This window comes from Beta vulgaris, chromosome 2 (genome assembly GCF_026745355.1).
Source record: "Beta vulgaris subsp. vulgaris cultivar EL10 chromosome 2, EL10.2, whole genome shotgun sequence".
NCBI classification, from domain to species: Eukaryota; Viridiplantae; Streptophyta; class Magnoliopsida; order Caryophyllales; family Amaranthaceae; genus Beta; species Beta vulgaris.
In genome coordinates, this window is record NC_079203.1 from 35,033,544 (window position 1) to 35,048,482 (window position 14,939).

Consider the following 14,939-nt stretch of genomic DNA (forward strand, 5'->3'; position numbering starts at 1 on the left):
GGCTACCTATTTAACAATGATTTGACTAGTAAGGACCGCATTGTTTCTTTACGCAAAGAATAAAAGTGGTAGGCTTCATTACGTGACAAACATATTGCAATCAGTGTCCAATGATTCCTACAACAATAAAATATAGTTATTATTTAATCGTAGAGCAACTAATAGGTCAATTTAAATAAAGTAAAGTGAGTTTAAGAAGCATATGATTCAATGTAAGGAAGAAGAACGATCTTATGTCCAAGACGAGAACATGTTTTCAAAGAAGACTTGAGATACTCTTTCACCTCCTTTTTGTTATTTAAGCAATTGTTATCTCGTACTAAGCTTGGACATAACCAACCAAACATTGGCTCACTAGATGCATGCAATTCATTGTATAATAACTTGAGACATCATATTGATTAAAAGAAAACTTACTCATTATGGAAGTTAGTTGGATTGAAAACTACTTAATTAAGGCATATATATGTATATATATATATATATAATATGCATATTTAATTTATATACTAAAGTATTACCTCATGAATGTTTGTATCATCGAAACATTCAACTCTTCCCCACGTAAGAATTCTCCTATATCAACCTTAGAAATGAAGGTCGATGTATCCTCAAAGTAGTGGAATTGGGGTGCGACAACTGAATCTCAATCATTGCTTCATCGGCTACATCGCTAGCGCACTCATGTAGACAAAAGCACGGAGAAGTAAGGCCTTGCACCACCTCGACCTCCGTAATGAGTGGATACTTTACCATAGAAACATTTACTTTCTCCACTATATCACGTCGGCCTTCCTGAGGTGAATATTTCTTCTTTCCCTTCTTGTCAGCCTTCCCTGAACCCTAGTAATTAGTTAAATTAAACAGATATTACTAGCAATCATATATATATGTAGGAACTATAAAAGAAAACAATATAATATATTATGCCTCATATATTCATGTTCAAAGAAAATTTGGGGTTAAATCACTTGATAAGTACATTTTGGGAGCGAAAAGGCCAAAATAGGCCGGAAACGGCCTTTTCGTTCCCGAAATGCAACCAACAACAAATTAAAGCCTAAGAATCTACATACTAGTTAAATTATACTCATATAATCATGTTCAAAGAAAATTTGGGGTTAAATGACTTGATAAGTACATTTTGGGAGCGAAAAGGCGAAAATAGGCCGGAAATGGCCTTTTCGTTCCCGAAATGCAACCAACAACAAATAAAAGCCTAAGAATCTACATACTAGTTAATATATGCCTCATATAATCATGTTCAAAGAAATTTGGGGTTAAATACTTGATAAGTACATTTTGGGAGCGAAAAGGCCAAAATAGGCCGGAAATGGCCTTTTCGTTCCCAAATGCAACCAACAACAAATTAAAGCCTAAAATCTACATACTAGTTATATTATCCTCATATAATCATGTTCAAAGAAATTTGGGGTTAAATCACTTGATAAGTACATTTTGGGAGCGAAAAGGCCAAAATAGGCCGGAAATGGCCTTTTCGTTCCCGAAATGCAACCAACAACAAATTAAAGCCTAAAATCTACATACTAGTTATATTAATCCTCATATAATCATGTTCAAAAGAAATTTGGGTTAAATCACTTGATAAGTACATTTGGGAGCGAAAAGGCCAAAATAGGCCGGAAATGGCCTTTTCGTTCCCGAAATGCAACCAACAACAAATAAAGCCTAAGAATCTACACACTAGTTATATTATGCTCATATAATCATGTTCAAAGAGAATTTGGGGTTAAATGACTCGATAAGTACGTTTGGGAGCGAAAAGGCCAAAAGTTACAAATTGGAGAAATTACACAGACTGAGTTTATGTCTCATGATTTATTGAGCTTCCGCCGTTTCTTGGATCCTCAAGTACATGTATCCCTTCCGTGTGATCTACACGCATATAGTTCTCGACATATTCACATCATCTTCCACACTAATTTGATGATAGGTAAAAGGGGGGAGGCCTCAAATGCATCATATTCTTCCTCATTCAACATCACCAATACCGAGGATACTCCTTTTACCAGGTACAACAATTGACCACTTATGATCAGCAGGATCAGTTACAAAAAAACTTGCTTGACTTGTGATGCAATTACAAATGGCTCCTCAGTTTCACGTAGACGACTAAGGTCAAGAAGAGTGAATCCGCAAGGATCATCGTTTCTTACACAACGTCGATTATCGTCAACCCACTTGCAACACAAGAGGCAAATATTAAAAGTACAGTAGTCCAGCTCCCATATTTCTTGTATTCGCCCATAATAGTTGCTTTCAGCATGTACAGGCACTTATCTTTCGAGCTTGCATATTGTGTAGACGACGCCACAAGTGAAACACCACTATTTTGTTGCGATCTTGACTTCAGATCTTGACGTTCAGTCCAAAACGTATACCCATTAATATCATAACCCTCATAAGAGCGTACAGTTTCACGAGGACCAAATGCTAACCACTTGACTGTTTCAGAAACACTTTCATCCAAATCATTCAGTACTCGTTTATGAAACCAATCAATGAAAGTCTTGTTATGCATTTGCGTCAATGCCCTCACTCCTTTTCCAGGATTGCTAACACGTAATTCCTCCATATGTTCACTTAAATAAGGATGGACATCTGGTACGTGATGCAATACAAATAAGTGAGCTTGTTTACGCTTTTCTACGGAAGGTGTGATCAATTTTGAACCAATTGTACCCTTGCCCTCAAGTCTGCCCTCGTGTCGGGATGTCGGAAGTCCAACAGGATCAACACTAGCAAAATACTCAGCCACAAAATTACTGATCTCTTCACCCAAATCCCTTGAATTATACTACCTTCTGGTTGTGCAGGATTCCGAACTTTATCCTTCAAAGTTCCCATATATCTCTCAAAAGGATAGCACCACCTCAAAAAACTGACCACACAGCTTAATTTCTCGAACTAGATGGCAATGAGATGGACCATAATGTCAAAGAATGCGGGGGGGAATACATCTCAAATTTGCATAGAGTTTCAACTACTTGGCCGCAAGGAATCGAGGGTGACGGGTCTAGGACTTTGCTGCATATTGTATGAAAAATGAACACAGTTCTGTAAGGGTGTGCATCACATGCTTTGGAAGTATCCCACGAATTGCAATCGGTAAGAATACTTGCATCATGACATGGCAATCTGCGATTTCATACTCGATAACTTCAACTCACCATTTAAGGTAACAAAGCGCTTCATATTCGATGAGTAGCCAGTAGGGACCTTAATGCCATACAATGACTGCAAAAATTCGTTTCTCTGCACGCGACATCGTGTAGCAAGCTGGTGGCAAATAATTCTTCTCCGAATCCTCCACCTTTTTACTTTTCTGAGTTTCATCATCAACCCTTTCCTCCCCTATTTTCTTCTTCCTTCCTTCCCTTTTCTGAGCCCACAACTCTGGTCGAAGCCCCTCTTTTTCCAAGTAAAGTCGTGACACCTTAACATCTTTTGTCTTGCCCGGAATATTCATAAGTGTCGCGAGAATAGCTTCACAAACGTTCTTCTCTATGTGCATGACATCCAAACAATATCTGACCTTTAGATCTTTCCAGTATGGGAGTTTCCAAAAAATGGACTGTTTTTTCCATAATCCTGTAGGTCGATCAACCTCACTAGCAGGTTTACCAAAGACTGTTTCAATGCCCTTCACCTGATTATAAACTTCATTACCAGTTAATGGTCTATGAGCAATTTCTTCTTCAACCGTCCCATCGAATGCCTTCTTCTTAAACCGATAGGGATGGTCGCGGCTGAGGAGCCTTCGTGTGCACATATACACATGTTTGCAGCCCTTAAGGTGTGTAGATTTCATGTCATCTAAACAAATCGGGCAAGGTTGTTTTCCTTTAGTCTTATACCCAGATAAGTTCCCATAAGCTGGATAATCGTCATAGTAAAAAAAAAAGGATGGCACGCAGAGTGAACATCTCATTAGCATACGCATCAAATACTAACACTCCTTCGTTCCACATCTTCTGTAAATCTTCAACAAGCGGCTGAAGGTATACATCTATGTCATTTCCAGGTTGTTTGGGCCCCGATATAAGAAGCGACAACATCATGTACTTGCGTTTCATGCACAACCAAGGAGGCAAGTTGTAAACCACTAAAACTACTGCCATGTACTATGCTGCGACTGAGATTGCCAAAAAGGTTCATGCCATCCGTACATAATCCAAGCCTCAGATTCCTATCCTCATTACCAAATGACTTATGCACCCTGTTGATAGTTTTCCACTCAGCGAATCAGCCGGATGCTTGAGCAGATCGTCTTTCTTCTTACGATCTGCATGCCACCTCAAATTCTTCGCATCTCCTTTAATTGAGAACATGCGCTTAAATCTAGGTATTATGGGTAGATACCACAACACCTTAGCTGTGGTCCTTCATTACCTCCAGCTCCTTCACGCTTGTACCTCGACAATCCACAACGTGGACACTCATGTAAATGCTCATACTCATTACGATAAAGCCACAATCGTTAGGATAAGCATGTATCCGCTCGTACACTAAACCGAAAGGACACATCAGCTTCTTCGCATAATACTACGACTTTGGCAGTTCATTTCCATCAGGGAGCATCTCAGCTAAAACTTACAACAACGATGTGAAACTAGAGTCCGTCCAACCAGCGTTCGACTTAATGTTGAACAGTGTTACCACCGCGGAAAGTTTGGTGTACTTTGTACAACCTGGATACAACGGCTTTTCAGCAGCCTGAGACATAGACTCAAAAATACGAGGTTGTCTACACGGAATTCCGAGACCCCATTCATAAACTCAATCGATTCACGACTACCATACATCCAAGTACGATCCATCTCATTCAAGAAAACCAACTCTAATAATTAAACACAACATTCATTATAATGCATCAATCATTATTAAAGTACATACACTCACATATTCAAACCACACACGTATACAGCAAGCTAAGATAGTGACATGTTCAATTGTATGCATGCAGTCGAAGGTCCTTATCACTCCAACCTAACCCATCCTTGGACGTCTAATCTCACTAGTGAATATATGCCAACTTTTCAATTCTAAGGAAAATCCGGCAGCATTTCCCTACAGTTCTCCAAGTACACAATGTAGATAATTGCTTATCTACATATGTACCCAGAGAACAATGTAGAGGAACGATAAGCTAAGATTTTCCTCAGAATTGAAAAGAAGACACACATTCACCATCTAAGTGAGATCAAACATCCAAGAACAGTCCCAAACCGGGGACTATTCAAGACTTACTCCTAATGAGTAAGTCTTGAATGGGTATCTAGGCATATATGATGATGATTCACAACTTGTAGAATTCATATATAGCTAAATCACATTGCATTTTCATACAATCTCATATCAACAAATATATATACATTATAAAAAATACATATATACATCAATAAATTATCATAACTTAATAAATTTGAAGCACATGACAACTTTGTCTACATGTTAAACTAGTTACCTCTTATCACCAACGACGAGCAATGAAGAGAGAAGAGATAGTTGGACCTTTGATCTGCCTTCCTAAGCCTCTTCTTCCTAGCATTAACAAAACTCACATTGCACATTAATCATTTAATTTAATAATTAAGAAAAAACAAAAGTAACTTAAGAATAAAATTAATTCATACCTAATTAACCACTCAAATGGTGGAGAAGAGAAGAGAAGAGAAGAGAAGAGAAGAGAAGAGCAATGTGGTGCGCAAGGAGGTGGGCAGTAGTGGTGCGCAAGGTGGTGGGCGCAGTAGTGGTGGAGCAATGTCGTCGCGCAAACCCAGTGGTGAAGCAGTGGTGGTGGAGCAGTGGAGAAAAAAGCAGTGGTGGTGGGCAGCAGTGGTGGTGGTGGGCAGCAGTGTTACGGTTCAAATATTTTCGCTCGTGATTCTCTAAGGGAGGAAAGTGGGAAAAATAGAATGAGTATGGGTATACTGTACATGCGCGCTTCAATTACAAAAAAAAAAATTGTTCGAAGGGTTGCGCCTTTTTAAAAAAGCGCAGCCCTTCTAATGTGAGAAGGGCTGCGCTTTTCTTCAAAAGCGCAGCCATTCTGTTATGTAGGGGCTGCGCTTTTATCAAAAGCGCAGCCCTTCCTTTTTTTTCCCCTAGTGGTATATATATATGTATATATATATATATATATATGTATATATGTATATATATATATGTATATATGTATATGTATATATGTATATATATATATGTATATGTATATATATATATGTATATAGTAATATGTATATGTATATATATATATAGTATATATATATGTATATATGTATATATATATATGTATATATGTATATATATATATGTATATATGTATATATATATATGTATATATGTATATATATATATGTATATATGTATATATATATGTATATATGTATATATATATATGTATATAGTATATATATAATGTATATATGTATATAATATATGTATATATGTATATATATATATTATATATATATGTGTGTATATATATATATATATATATGTGTATAATATATATATGTGTGTATATATATATATATATATGTGTAATATATATATATATATATATATGTGTATATATATATATATATGTGTATAATATATATATATATATATATGTGTATATATATATATGTATAATATATATTATGTATATAATGATATATATATATATATAATATATATATATATTATATATAATATATATATATATATATATATATATATATAATATATATAATTATATAATAATATATATATATATATATATATGTATATGTATATATGTATATATGTATATATAGGGTTGAGTTCTAGTGAGAATCCTCTTATGGTAAGAATCGTGAGAACCACATAAAATGAGCAAAAACTTCCTAAAATGAGCAAAAAAAGTAACAAATGAGCAGAAATATAAAATGAGTAGAAAACATTAAGTTATCAAAAACGTATATGTACAAAAATGTAAAAGAAGAAAAACGTAAAATGAGCATAAAAAGTTCAATGAGAAAAAAAAGTAAAATGAGCAAAACGTAAAATGAGCAAAAACGTTGATAAATGAGCACAAAATTGTTAAATGAGCAAAAGCATAAAAATAACTGAATAAAAAATAGCAAAAATGTTATGAAATGATCAAAATCTTCGTAAAATGAGGAAAAATGAGTGGTTCTCACGGTTCTCTCCATAAGGGTGGTTCTCATATGAACTTAAACCTATATTATTATTATATATATATATATATATATATATATATATATATATATATTATATATATATATATATATATGGACAAGATCACATGAGAATGTGTTTTACATGAAAAATGAGAATGAATCTGTACCTCATGATTGAATTATTAGAGTTACAACACTTGTTCATTAGAGTTATACCCATTAACAATTTTGACTCCAAAAAAAAATTCAATTTTTTTTTCTAAAATTTCTTTTTGGAGTTACATCACTTTTTCATTTACAGTTACATTACTTATTCACAAGACTTATAACACATAAAATTCATTCTCATTTTTCATGCAAGTATGTATTCTCATATGATCTATATATATATATATATATATATATATATATATATAATAATGTAATTTTTTTATATATACTGATTCTAGCAAGAAAGAATTCCCTTGCTAAAAGATGGAGATATTGGAGATATTTCTTGCAAGAGGTAAGGATTGAAACCCTATTACATGGATTGATTCGTCTCACAACCATTAGGTCAACCTTGATCTTCAATAAACTAATATAATTGTGTGAGAGTCATAGATATATTCACATTATAACCTTAAGGTCACATGGTCAATCCGCTGAACTGCAGAATTTGGAGGTAGGGGTTCCCCTTTATTGTCTCCCTTACTCTATCGTGCGATTTGAGGTTTAAACAAAGTTCTTTTACTTACCATATATTTGGAAAAAATATTAATCATTTATTAGAGATTTTTCTTTAGGCCCCCTTTCGGGAACCTCGTGGAAAGAAACATTTCTTCTGGGCCGACCTTGCACAGGGTCACTTACCCAAAGACCCAACATGCCCTAATCCCTCCCCCCCCCCCTGAGATTTTCTTCCACCAAGATTTGAACCTTGGTCTCTCATGTGAGATAGGAAGTCATATCACTGAATCCAATAGTCCTTAGCTTGATATCATCTATCATAGATGTATTTTGTTTTGATATAGAAAAGTAAATATTTTAATTATTTACACTGCTTTTGGTATTTCAAATAATATTTATTCCTTCCTTAAAATGACAAGTACTCCCTTTGTTTTTTTTAATCGTTCTCACTTAGATACTTGACACTATTCACCTGGAATCTTTTCAATTTTTTTCAATTTATAAGAAAAATATAGTCATGTGGGGTCTTGTTTGCTTCGACTCAATTAATACCTATAATATGCAATCGTTATAATTTTAACTAATATATAATATAAGATATTTAAATTTAAATATGTTTATTGAGAGACGCGCATAGAGAAGTGAGAAAGATAAAAAAAAACAGAGTGATTATTACTCAAGTACTTCTATAAGGAGAAACTATTGGCGCATACCCGGTATGGGCCAACAGTGTCCATACCGGGGTATGTTAGTAATTTTGCCAGAAAAAGACAAAAAAAAGTTGACTTAATGGCAATTTAGATAACTCTAATCATGTAAGAGAGAAATTAGATCAATTATTATATGAATCAGATCAACTACAATGTGAATCAGATCAACTATAATGTGAATCAGATCATGAATGTATGTAGGTAAAAACCCAAAAAAAAAATTAAAAAAAAAAATAATAAAAAAGAAGAAAAAGTTATATTTATTTACAACTTTCCACAGTATTTACAAATACCGGGTATGCGCTTATCAACGCTCCTTCTATAAGTCTATATAAGTGTTATACCCAATCAATTAAGCGGTTGGATCATTTTCTTTCAACGATGTAAGAAGACTATATGGCAATTTTTTGTCAACTAATATTCCATGTCTTTCTAATTTCAAACATCATCCCCTATACTTTAGCATAAGATCCGTGAGAAAAGGAATGTCAAAAGAAAAGCAATACACACTAATTGAAGAAATGCAATTGATTATAACTTTTTACAATAACATACACATCTACAGAAAGGCTTCATAAACATAGGTGAATGGGTCTTCAAACAGTCTTGGAGCTGGTGTTGTCAATATTTGTGCCACCGATTGGAGTTTTTCTTCGCTATGGAATTAAAGTAATTTCCTTCATCAATTCGCTTTCCTCCTCAGGTTTAGAAGCCATATAAAACTTATTATTGCCTAATATCATGATGAAAAGCTATAATTTCTATGCATTACTTTAAAATGTACTCTATAAATTATTTATCTTTAAGGAATAAAATTAGAGCTTTGTAATACTTACCAAAGAACATTATCTCTTCTAAAACAAGTCTCTCTTACAAGTATTTTTCTGTTCTGTTATAACATATTCTGAATCATTCTCTTTTTTAAATAAAAGGAAAAAAAACCATGCTTAGCATGCATCAAAAATAGGAGACTTTGGATAAAATAGGCATAGCCATGGCTATCAAAGAAAGAAGATGGAACAAACATTTTGGAAGTGTTAAATATATTCAAAATAATTAAAGATACATCGAATTATTAATAAGTCTAACTTTAAGAAAGCCATGACGATTTTTATTGCTGTCATTCTTAATTTTCTAGGGTTAGAAGTTTGATATTTATGCCAATTCATAGTTTCAACAAGGCTTCAATGAAACTTATTTTACAAAGTTCTATTATTTTTATAAATAGTCAAAAGAATTAGACTGCTTGAAGCCGATTTTCTTTGGAAAATTAATTCTTTAAGATATTGACTATAAATTTTATTTTCATATAGGTTGAATTTTGGATTTGTTTGGTGCTTACCTTGTGCGGATATCTTCCAGGAATAGTATATGCAGTTTGTGTTTTAATTTTGTAACTGTAATCTAGTTTGTTCTACGGTCATTATTATATCTGTACAGCTTATGGACACATGCATACGATGATTTTACTATTGTTTTTTATTTAAATTAATGAGTTACCTTATTACTCTTTTCCTATCTTTCTATACAATTATTATTTTACATCCGATTATATCGTAATTTCGTGAGCATGGTTTAACCAAGGTTATTTTCTTACTCATTGCTCAATTAGAGAATGCAAATGAACAACAATTGCATAATGGTAAAAACTCCAAATCAAGTGAGTAAAAAATTGTGTTCGTATACCATACACATGGTATACCTTGGTATATAGTGAATACACTCTTCTTTGTATCCTTTTGTCATGTTCGTTCGCATATTACAACTCATTTCCTTTTTATTTTTTTCTTTTGCAATTTCTCCTAGAAAAAGCAAATATATATACAATTTTACTTTCGACAGAGGAAGATATCATTTTATAAATACCAAATAAAATCTATAAAAAGAATTATATTATACATGTTGGAGTTTATAAGAGTTTATAGTAGAAAACTCAAAGTTTGCTTCAAAAGAATATGAAAAGTCTATTTTATCTTTTGTCCCACATTGAAATTAAGAATAGAAGGAAAGAGGAAGGTTTATAACCATTACTCTTCCTCTACCCTTTGAGTAGTGTAGCAATGAGGATTTTAGTGGGTATGTGGTGATTGGTGTTACCACACGCACGCTCGGTCTGGGCCAGGGCCATGGGCTTTGGGCTTGTCGGCATTTAATGACCGTGTTTATCAGTGTAATATTCAAGATCGTTCTCAATCTGCTTTTCTATCAACACCGTAAACGTAGAAATCGTGTATCCTTAGAGGTTGAATGTTGTGAGTCCGTGTGTTGTTATATTGCAAATTCAACTTTACAGCGGTGATTTTCTCACGCCACGGTTGTGAGGTAAGTTTCTTTTAATTGTTACCTGTTTACGTTCCTACATTCTAAAGTTGAATTTATTTTTTGTATCTGTTTTACGGAACTATGGCTAGTGAAATTCCTGATGATAATGTACGCATTTATAATGTTGTCCCTATTACCAATCCCTTTGTCCCTGATATGTCGAAGTTAGGACCGTTTGATGGAAAAAATTATAAGATGTGGTCTGATAAGATGGAATTTTTCTTAGGTATAATTAGGGTAGATTATTGTTTGTCTATTGTTGCTGCTCCTGAGAATTATGTTAGTGATTTTGTGAAAGATAATAAGACTTGTCGTGGAATGTTACTGCATTATATGACTTCTGCCCTTTATATGATTTCTAGTAAGTCGAAAGATGCTAAGGATATTTGGGATGCTTTGAATGCGAAGTATGGTTATGATGATTTGGGGACTATGAAATATGCTTGTAGTTGTCGGTTAAAGTTTACTATGTTTGATGATAAACCTGTGCTAGATCAAGTTAATGAGTATGAACATTATGTGCTGATATTATGGCTGAGGGTATGGCCATTCCTGATCTTTTCTAAGCCAATTGTTTACTTGAGAAATTATCTTCTTCTTGGGAAGCTTTTGTTCAATCCTTGAAACATAGACAGAAAGAGTTTACCTTTAAGGAATTAGTTTCCCACATTAAGATTGAGGAGCATAATTGTATCCAAATCAAAGGGAAATCAGTTGATCATTCTTCCTCTTCTGCTAATCTTGTGGAAAATAAAGTTGTTGCAGGTAAAGGACCAAAAGGTAAGGGTCCAAATTAGATTCATGGTACAAGGAAGAACTATAAAAACTTCAAGGGAAAAGGTAAATTTAAGGGAAGTTGCTTCGTTTGTGGTAAGTATGGGCATGCTGCCAAGGATTGTCGTCAAAGAAAGGAAGCTCCAAACAAAGCAAAAGACAGCAAAGCTCAACCCAACCTTGCTGAAGATGACATCATTGATGTCGTAGTGTTTGAGGTCAATTTGGTAAGCAATGTTAGTGAATGAATCATGGACACTGGTGCAACCCGTCACATCTGCGCCAACAAAGGAATGTTCCCAGACTACAACAAAGTTTCAGAAGGAGAATGCGTCATCATGGGCAACTCAAGCACTATAAGTGTACTAGGTAAAGGAAAGGTTTTCTTGAAATTAGCTTCCAGGAAAACCATTGCTTTGCAGAATGTTTTGCATGTCCCCGAAATCTGCGAAAACCTCATTTTCGGTTCTCTTTTAAACAAAGTTAGGATCAAGTTGGCTTTTGAATCTACTAAACTTGTATTAACAAGAAATGGTGTTTTTGTGGGTAAAGGCTTTTGTAATGATGGACTTTTTAGTTTGGATGTTGTTAGTGATAATAAGAACTCTACTTGATTGTTCCATTTTGTATTGCTGAGTTTATTTCTTTATGGCATTGTAGACTAGGTCATGTGAATGTTGTATCTACTAAAAGGCTACAACATCTTAGTCTTATACCCGACTTTAGCAATACTTCTTTTGATAAATGTGAAGTATGTATAGAAGCTAAGCACCCTAAAAGAGCATTTAACAAAAATATGTCTTGTTTCTCTACTTTATTAGAGTTAGTCCATAGTAGCTTAGGTGACTTTAAGAATACCATGAGCAGGGGAGGAAAGAAGTATTATATTACTTTTGTTGATGACTTCTCACATTATACTAAGGTTTATTTATTGAGTTTTAAGGATGAGGCTGAAGAGAAATTTCTAATCTACAAAGCCGAAGTTGAGAACCAATTAAACCATAAGATTAAGAGGGTAAGATCAGATATGGGTGGAGAATATGATGGAGTTTTCCTTAAGAAATTTTGTGGATCTAATGCGATTATTCATGAGGTTACAACTCCTTATACCCCATAACATAATGGAATAGCTGAGCGAAAAAATAGAACTCTTAAGAATATGATGAATACAATGCTTATTAGTTCAGGTTATACCTACTAACATGTGGGGTGAGGCTATTTTTTCTGCTTGCTATGTTCTTAACCGAGTTCTCCATAAGAAGTTAGATAAGACTCCCTATGAATTGTGGAAAGGCTACAAGGCTAATTAAGTTGGATTACCTCAAAGTGAGGGAGTGTTTAGGGAAGATAGGGCTTCTTCACTTTCAAAGGAGTAAGATTGAACCTAAGAATGTAGATGGTATCTTTATTGATTATGCTTCTAACAGTGCTATCTCTATAGCCCATATCATCTTTTTCCAGTCCTGATTCTTTTTATTTCCTTCTTTTGAATCATGTGGGGCATTGTTGGTGTTTATAAGAGGTTATAGTAGAAACTCAAAGTTTGCTTCAAAAGAATATGAACAGTCTATTTTATCTTTTGTCCCACGCACATTGAAATAATAGAAGGGAAGAGTAAGGTTTATAACCATTACTCTTCCTCTACCCTTTGAGTTATGTAGCAATGAGGCTTTTAATGGGTATGTTGTGATTGGTGTTACCACACGCGCGCGCCGCCCACCGGGTCTGCGCCCGGGCCATGGGCTTTAGGCTTTCGAGAATAAACTTAACTTAACTATCTTTTTGGGTCAATTATTTGTCAGCATTTAATGACCGTTTTTATCAGTGTTTTGGCATTCATTGGGAACACAAAAACAGGCAATCACATCTTCTTTTCTCCTCTATTATTCTAGGCAATATTCAAGATTGTTCTCAATCTGCTTTTCTGCCAACACTAGAAACACAAAAATCGTGTATCCCTGGAGGTTGATTGTTGTGAGTCTGTGTGTTGTTAAGGGGCAAATTCAACTTTAGGGCAGTGATCTTATCACGCCATATTTGTCAGATAAATTTGTTTTAATTGTTACCGGTTTACATTACTACAATACATACGTATCTTTAACATAAAGTAGATTTAAAAGGAAGGGTTGCGCAGGAAAGGCTGCGCTTTTGATAAAAGCGCAGCCCTATTAGTGAAGGGCTGGCACAACCCTTTTCAGAGTGAAGGGCTACGCTTTTTTAGAAATGCGCAGCCCTTCGTTTAATTTTTTTTTTATTATTGAAGCGCGCATGTACAGTAACCCATATACTCCAACTCTATTTTTCCCACTTTCCTCTTAGAGAATTACGAGCGAAAAATCGAGTCCACCACCACCACCTTGCGAGACCTAATTCGAGTGCACCACCACCACCCACATTGGTCCACCACTTTGCGCGACCACCACTGTTGCCCACGCCACTGCTGCCAGCGCCTTTGCTGCCCACGCCACTGTTGCGTGCCACCCACATTGCTCCACACTTTGCGCGACCTAACTCTACTGCTCCACCACCTTGTGCGCCACCCACCACTACCCTTCTCTTCTCTTCTCTTCTCCACCATTTGAGTGGTTAATTAGGTATGAATTAATCTTGTTTTTAAGTTACTTTTGTTTTTCTTAATTGAATTAATGATGTGCAATGTGGGTTTTGTCAATTGTAGGAAGAAGAGGCTAAGGAAGTTTTCTCTTCATTGCTCGTCGTTGGTGTTAAGAGGTAACTACTTTAACATGTAGACAAAGTTGATAATTTATTGAATGTATATGTATTTTTTATAATGTATATATTATTTGTTGATATGAGATTGTATGAAAACGCAATGTGATTTAGCTATATATGAAATTACAAGTTGTTTGAATCATCATCATATATGCCTAGATACCCGTTCAAGACTTACTCATTAGGAGTAAGTCTTGAATAGTCCCCGGTTTGGGACTGTTCTTGGACGTTTGATCTCACTTAGGTGGTGAATGTGTGTCTTCTTTTCAATTCTGAGGAAAATCTTGGCTTATCGTTTCTCTACATTGTTCTCTGGGTACATATGTAGATAAGCAATTATCTACATTGTGTACTTGGAGAACTGTAGGGAAATGCTGCCGGATTTTCCTTAGAATTGAAAAGTTGGCATATATTCACTAGTGAGATTAGACGTCCAAGGATGGGTTAGGTTGGAGTGATAAGGACTTGTACTGCATGCATACAATTGAACATGTCACTATCTTAGCTTGTGTATACGTGTGTGATTTGAATATGTGAGTGT

At 34.7% G+C, this 14,939-nt stretch overlaps 1 protein-coding gene across 1 annotated transcript; it reads left to right on the plus strand.

Moving 5' to 3' along the window:
* Window positions 1-8,384: 8,384 nt before the first annotated feature.
* LOC104885347 (salt stress-induced hydrophobic peptide ESI3-like) lies at window positions 8,385-10,070 on the plus strand. The gene is made up of 2 exons (XM_010670042.4): window positions 8,385-9,238; window positions 9,883-10,070. The coding sequence occupies exons 1-2, from the start codon at window positions 9,158-9,160 to the stop codon at window positions 9,964-9,966; spliced, it is 165 nt and encodes a 54-aa protein (XP_010668344.1). The 5' UTR covers window positions 8,385-9,157; the 3' UTR covers window positions 9,967-10,070.
* The last annotated feature ends 4,869 nt before the right edge of the window (window positions 10,071-14,939 follow it).

Coding starts and splice junctions, on each gene's coding strand:
- LOC104885347 (XM_010670042.4), top strand. CDS start 9,158: ATGGGTCTTCAAACAGTCTTGGAGCTGGTGTTGTCAATATTTGTGCCA. Junction 9,239..9,882: donor TTCTTCGCTATGGAATTAAA/GTAATTTCCTTC, acceptor ATTTTCATATAG/GTTGAATTTTGGATTTGTTT.